The sequence below is a fragment of the Sinocyclocheilus grahami genome, unplaced genomic scaffold (assembly GCF_001515645.1).
Source record: "Sinocyclocheilus grahami isolate Dianchi unplaced genomic scaffold, SAMN03320097.WGS_v1.1 scaffold1844.1, whole genome shotgun sequence".
NCBI lineage: Eukaryota > Metazoa > Chordata > Actinopteri > Cypriniformes > Cyprinidae > Sinocyclocheilus > Sinocyclocheilus grahami.
The window spans coordinates 97,043-104,811 of NW_015507023.1; the positions used below are offsets into that span (position 1 = coordinate 97,043).

General features: G+C 34.9%; 1 protein-coding gene across 1 annotated transcript; it reads right to left on the reverse strand.

The window, feature by feature from the left end:
- Positions 1 to 2,855: 2,855 nt before the first annotated feature.
- On the reverse strand, positions 2,856 to 5,711 carry LOC107572992 (G-protein coupled receptor 55-like). Its single transcript, XM_016259427.1, has 3 exons — positions 5,639 to 5,711; positions 4,779 to 4,861; positions 2,856 to 3,868 (listed from the first exon to the last, which is right to left on the reverse strand). Exon 3 carries the CDS (start codon positions 3,859 to 3,861, stop codon positions 2,938 to 2,940), a length of 924 nt encoding a protein of 307 aa, XP_016114913.1. The 5' UTR covers positions 3,862 to 3,868; positions 4,779 to 4,861; positions 5,639 to 5,711; the 3' UTR covers positions 2,856 to 2,937.
- Between the last annotated feature and the right edge of the window lie 2,058 nt (positions 5,712 to 7,769).

Here is a 7,769-nt window from a genome sequence, read left to right on the forward strand (position 1 = left end):
CTTCCCCTCTAAATAACCTACCCCCCCCCCCCCCAATAAAAACTCAGATATGATGAAATATTCTGGCGCCATCTGCTGGTTACAGAAGGAAACATATTCATTCTATACCACAAAAAGGATGAACTAGCCTAGCCTACAAACACATGGCAAACCATTGTAATAATTATTGAGGGATGATACAAAATAAACTGTAATGCTATGATTCACATGAACCTATAACAACTGTCCAAAAATGTTCCTTTCAAGCTTCTTCAAAAAAGGTCTAGCAGAGGTTAAAGTGCATCAAGAGCCATGTGGTCAAGAATGTAGTTGATTTAGATTAAGAGCAACCGTTTAAAAGAGACTAAGCGAACACGGCGGAGACAATGCAACTACGCACTTTATTAGAGAGAAAGTAGTTCAGATTGATTTATATAGCTTTTTTTGAGGCCCCCAGTGTTATTTGTCCTTTTATCATGATCACATTTTATTAATTTCTAAATTGTGATTTACTACCAGAGGTAGCAGAAATTTTAGTAGCTGGCAGTAGCACTAAACAACACCATATATACCGCAGCATGTCACCACAAAGCAGGTGTTGATGTGATCGCCAGACTTTTCCTGTTGGTTTAAAACACAGTTGGGGTTTTATTTTCTATTTTACACTAAACGTGCAGAATGTCTTACCCTGATAAGCCTGATAGAGTACAGCACATTTGTGCATCCCCCCCCCCAAAAAAAAACCTGCCTTGTGTTCAGAACTGTTCATCATGTATTTCTATTTAACTAAAGAGGATGTTGCCACACTTCATACATCATATAAACAGACAGCTGAATTCCAGATATGAGATTCACTCGCTGTCTGACTAAGTGAAACTAGTGGCACATGGCTCCGTACCCACACATTCTTACCCACAACTTATGGAAATTGGTGCCATAACTCATACTTAAGGGAATCTGTTCAAAATATACACAGTTTTATTGACACACAGTACAAAACTGGTGACAAAAGTCTACACAGATATTTTAACATACTGATTTAGGAGGCAAAATACATAACAAAAGAGGTAATTGTGAAGTATGTAATGCCATACCCAATGTTGCATCAGAAAGATTTATGAGTCATTGTAAAGGTTTCAGGATGGTTTGTCAGACGACCATCGCGTGTGAGCATGAAGACCTCAGGTTTCTCATGTTGACAGTTTTAGCATGAGATAAGACAAATACAGAATCTGTGGGGCAAAATCCATAACACAGGATCATAAATTCATCGTAAGTGTGACGGACACAATTTAATTTTGAATAAAAATAACATTAAATAAAGCGCTGCGGTGATGACATATTTTTGTAGGCCTTGGTTTCCTCAATAAACCCAATACGATTTTTCCATAGACTTCCGGGTTACTGTGGAGAGTAAGCTCTGTGACCAACAAAGGCTTATCATTGTTACATGTTTTGTTCATTATAATTATCTTCACAAATGAACAACTTCTAGAAATTTTGAAGCCTGAATCCTGAATCCAATCACCGGAAGTAAAAAGTTAAATGTAGGCTATAAATGAACTACACCACTGTCGCATGACTTCATCTTCACCATCACGATACTTCAGACAACTCATTCATTCTTTACTTAAAGACATTTTCCTTTCCTGTGAGCCTGTAAAAGCAGACTAGTGAGTAGATGAGTTTACCTGTTTGACGTGATGACATTTAATGTCCCAGACCACCTCTGTTCTCCTTTAGCCAACCGCCTTTTTCAAGACAAGTTAAAGCTTTAAAAAGTCACAGTGTATTACTGATGTATTTTAAGTCATAGCGTGAAAATATCTTAAGCTTTTGTTAACCACAGATCTATTTAACCAAAAAACCTGAGTCCTGAGAAATCACACCCGTCTCTCCCTAAACTCAAAAACAGCAAAAATGTGTCAGGGGAGCAGCCCACCCATATTTAGCCAATCAGAAATGCTCTCAGATGCTATCATTTTCTGTGGGTGTTTGCTTTCATGGCTTTGGGTGTCAAGGATGTGGTTTTAAGGAAGGATAGTTATCTAATTTAATGTCTAAAGTCTTGTGAAATTTAGATTTGAGTGATCCTGATCTTAAACTCCAGTCCAGACAAATTTGGGGATTGTGCAGTTCTGAAGATCAGGGTAAAGTTTCTGTTCTATTCCCCTTTTTTTCTTCTCATATTTGTCACACTTTGTAGAGTTAAATGGATAGTCCACCAAAAAAAATTAAAACCAAAAATTGAAATCGCATCATATGACCCCTTTAACATATTTAATATATGCAGGTTTGTGTCATATTCTGAGTTTGCATTTCATTGTTTTTATTCATTTTGGGGAATACTGATTCTGTTTTTCTGCAAGTGAGATACATGCATGTTTACATTCAGTCTAGAACTACAGTAACATCGTTTCCACAGTGCACACAACACCTCTGCACCTACTTCCGATTGCTCTCAACATAAGAACAGGAGAGCTGTCAGTCAATAAATGTGAAAACAAAGTAACTGGCATTATTATTTGAAGTATATTTTCTGATTTTTTTTTTTTTTTAAATTGAAAAGTAATTTGTTACTTTACTAGTTACTTGAAAAAGTAATCTGATTACGTAACTCGCGTAACTTACTTGAAATGCGTTACCCCAACACTGAACGCAAGAGATGATATTTTGAAGTCTGTTGGGAACCAAACATCATTGGAGCCCACTGACTTTATTTGCATGGCTAAAATAAAAACTTCTCATCTCTCAAAATATCTTATTTTATGTTCAAAAAGAAGCAAGAAACAAACTCATGCAGTTTTGGACTTAAGGGTGAGTAAATGATGACAGAATTTGCAATTTTGGGTGAACTAGCTTAAACTGACCGCAAAATTTCACTAGTATGACCACATCTTTACTTCCACTGGAAATCCATAGGGACACAGTCTGAAAGACTAATAAACTGAATTCACCTCAGACATCTGAGGTGCTGGTGGTTCTCACTCTGCTGATGGACAGTCTAAGTGTCTCCTTGGTGGATCGGACTTCCTTCGCAATGAAATAGTAACACAGTGCGTCCAAGCAACAGGTCACGTTTGCAATGTTTATTGACACCTGTATGAAAAGTGCAATGTTCTTTTGCTGTTTGCAGTCTGAAATAAAGCCATTACGGACAAGATACTGCAGGAATATGGCCACGTGACAGGGGGTGAAGGGCACTAGGAAGGCCGCTAGGCTGCTGTAGATGATTCTCACACCAGCTTGCCTCTTGTGGTCGCTGTTCTTTGAGGCTTTGAGAGTACGGACGCTCTGAATGGAACACGCCACCAGTACTGCGGCGGGCAACAGGAAACCAAAGACCTCCAGGCACACGATTATTCCAGTGCTCCAACCATTCTTAGAAAAGCCATGGAAACAGGTGAAATTCCCCATTTTCTTTTCCCGGAAGGTGTAGATGGGTGAAGTCATTGCCATAACAAACACCCAAATGAAAATGCAAACAATCAAGGCGTTTTTTTTGGAACGCACCTGCTTGGCTCGGAATGGGTGGTTTATGGCGATGTACCGGTCTATGGCTATGCACACAATTGTGTAGATGCTACCATACATAGCTACAAAGTAAAGACTTTCCAGGAAGGAGCAAAATAGCTTTGTGTCTTCTGCCCACTTGTGGTGTGCTGCATGCATTTTGAAGGGCAACTGCAGCAGCAACAGCAGGTCCATCAGAGCCAGGTTGGTCATGTAGATGGAGGACTCGGTCCATTTTCTGAGCAGCCGACAAAACACCACCAATGCTGCGATGTTTAACGCCAAGCCGAACACCAGGACAGGCACGTAAATCACCAAGTCCAACTTCTGCGTTAAAGTGTCCACATCTTTAGTTGAGCAGTTCGTCATATTGAAACTGGCATGCAGAGAGGTGCGAAATACATAACATATGTTTTCATAAGATTTCTAACTTTCACAACTGAAATTTGCATATCACATGCACAGTCATCAGTGTTATACTTTGTGTTTTCACTTGTTGATGCTACAGTTAATGTATTTATATTAGATTTAAAAAAAAAAATTTGTGGATGTTTTGAATGCAACATGCTAGGTCTGTTTTCTATATGCATTAAAATGGCCTTGCACAGATTTTCAAACAAGGAACGGCACATAATTGTAAAGGAATTTTTTTTGTTAATAAGGCAAAAGGTACCGAATGACTTGAAGCTAATTTTTTTAATTATGATGTTTCATGCGACTTCGGACACATCAAACATTTTACAGGGCAAGTTTCTATTGTTCTCATTTCGAACAAGTTTCCACTTATTTAAAAAATGAACATGATGTTGATTTGCTGATGATCAGCATGTATTTACTCTGTATGATAAACCCTTCATTTTATGGTTAAACTTTTTTTTTTTGATAATTCCAGCTGCCAAAAAATGAGGCAAAGTTTAATAAATTAAAACACTCATGCACTCTTGTTTCGTATTGAAGTCAAATATTAGCAAGATTAATAAATAGAACTTACTATAATCAATTACATCAAGCACTTTGCACCAAAGATTAAAATTCTCTCATGCTTTGTCATTACAGTCTAAAATTAATCACTGATGCAATTTGCACATTTGTTTTATTTATTGTACTTATTATAGTAAAATATATTTATGTAAATATTAAGAAGGGTAATGTGAATTTCATTTATTGTTTAAAAATACAGTAATTTAATAGACAAAAATTAGAAATTGACAAATGTAATGATTTTTTTTAGTTCATTTAATTCTGTTTAATTTTTACCGCTCTTTAGTTTATCAGTATATTCTTACCTTCGCCGATGACTTCAAAGTATCATTTCTCCTAGAGTGAAACTGGTGGTAGTTTTCCGTGGCAGTGCACTCATGAAGTAAATCTTTGTTAAGAAACATAATATGACCGTTAAAAAAAAATGGAAAGGAAATGGTGACTGTGTAACAATGAAATTACCAAATACCTCCGATATCGGACACATTCACACATTCTGACAAACACATGCTTACACACTCACACACACACACACACAAAACAACCTGCTTTCATCTCACAACACCCATACAAATTAGCCGAGTTGTAAAGGTCGTACCTCTGCAGCCAAAGATCAGCAATTTTTTTGCAAACCAATAAACCACAAGAACAAAATCCGTTAAATGTGACCTAAGCAGGACAAACTGGCGGATGTCTTTTTTTCTTCCTGCATTATCTATGAAGTACAGACAATATTTAAGCTTCCCACTTATGCCAAAGCTAAACCTCTTCGACATTTCATCTACTTCTATATATTTCGAGACGCATGTCAATAAACCACAGTCTTTCCCTTTTTCAGACATGTGGGCTGCATCTCTCACGAAACCATGTCTGGTCTGCAAAAATCATCATTAGTCTCACGATAGTCTCATAATGATGTCCCACCTGTACACTACAAAGCACAACCGTGCTATTTACATGGTACTTATATTACTAATCATGCAGCCATAATATTTTTACACACAACATTTCAATGAAGCTCCAAGCAATTTTCTAACACTGAAACTTAGTGGAAGAGAGAATACATTTACTGAAATATATTCAATAAAAGAGGTTGTTATGACCTAAAACACACACACACACACACAAAATAATTGCATTAAATGAAATGAGTGTCTGTGCTCACCAGGACATGTCTCACAGGAGATCCTTTCCCTTAAATGCTATCAAGAAAACTAGTTAGTAGCACTTCTGTTTTCAGAGGTTCTGCCTGTGACCACATCCTTGCAAACAGAAACATGCCTTTGGTACTATTCTGATATCTTCCTGTTAGCCTGTAAGTAGGCTACTTCATTTTCTCTTAGTCAGTATAATCACAGCTCGTATAGATGGGTATAGCTGACATGAAATACATTTTGGGAAGTTAACACACCCTGCGGTGTGTGGCATACTGTACTTCATCTTAATCTATTTTAAAAAGCATTTTACTAGTTAATTTACAAGTATGATGTATGCGGCTATTGTGAGCTCAAATTAACGGCAAGGTTAATTGTACTTTTAAAATGCATATCACACTAACAGGAGCATTTAAAATGAAGACGTGATTAAAATGTTGAAAAAAAGTACAAAAAGGTGGCCAGTTACAGATATACACGGCAAAAACAAACAAAAAAAGTTCTTAATGTGTCTTATTTAACAAATAAAAATCTAAAAAGTGTTAAAACCGTATGTACTTATGATTTAATACTGCATTAGATATAAAGCTAAATATAATTCAATCTCCTATAAAGTGTTGCTTCTCAAATAAGTTTGTCATTTTGAGAATATTTAGATGTTTTTCATTTTAATTTTATTTAATGTATTTTTTTCAAAATAGACTACATAATAACATTTTTCAGTGTACACTTTCCTTATACAGTAATCTATATATAATCTACATTTATAAAAATATATAGAATATTTAGATTTAAAAAAAATGTATTTAGTATATTTTTTATAGACTAATTACATAACATTTTTCAGTGTACACTTTCCTTATACATTAATCTGTATGAAAGCTTTAACCTCAAATCTTAATTAGAAATAAAAAATGATTATTTAAAAAATATTGAATTATCTTTTTTTTTATTGATTTAAGTTTTCTGCTAGAAAATGTTTTATAAATAATGCTGTGTTAAAATAAATTCACTAGAAGACCAAAAAAAAAACAGAGCAAAACATGGATTTACAGGCAATTATCAGACAACATATAAACAGTGAAAAACAGTCATATGAACACTAGTCTTCACTTGTATTGGAGGCAAAGAGGATCACATTACAATTCAGAGGAAATAGAGATTATTTCCTTTTTGTTTTGACTGTTTCAGGGGCAGCACATAACCCACACACGGTATAGATACTTTAAAGTGCAATATTCTGTAATGTCATTTCTCAGAATTGCATTGTTGCATGGAACAGCGTTTGTCTGTTCATGTGCTTGCGATTAGATGTAGATGATAGTGGGTTAGGATTAGAGTTAGGGCGATATCTCCATTCGTCGATGCTCTAGAAGAAGAGAGAAAACGAATTATGATGTTTACTGATTAAATAATCAATCATGATTTAATTTTATGCTGTTTTCTTGTTTTGCAGACAAAAATAAATCATGTTTAACATCTTAAATGCATAGAATAGCATAAACAAAATATTTGTAAAGCAAAAATGCCAAATGTAATTGTTTTGTTCATTTTATTTATCAAAGAAACGGCTGCTTTGTAAATTGCATTCCAGCAGGGTACTTTTTTACTCATTTAGAAACAAATTCAAAACTGTGTCGAAAAAGGAACAGTGTAAACAAGACAACTTCACTTCCTATTAATACCTTTATTGTACTGCATATATGTATATTTGATAACGTAGCAACAGGCCTAGCTACTTTTGGGGAACAAATTGCATAAAATAACATAACATCATAAAATAAAATAAACATTTTAAAAAATGACCAGAGGTTTGTTTAAATCCCACAAAACCTCCTTTTAGTGATGTAACAGATAATCATATTCACTTTAAAAAAAAAAGGGAAAAAAGCCAAAACTGGTCATTAAGGATTAGGGCTAAGATTTGGGTGAGGTTTTAGTCTTTGAGGCTTTTTAAGAACAACAACTCAAAACAAAATAGGCTAGCCTACATAAACATGTAGGTTATTAATATGAATATGGAAAAAAAAAATACAAGAGCAACTATATAGGCTATTAATATGAATTGGCTATTTATAAAAAAAATATGGAATAAAAATGTGCACATTTTTTATTATTTATTTAAAGTAGTCAAATACATTT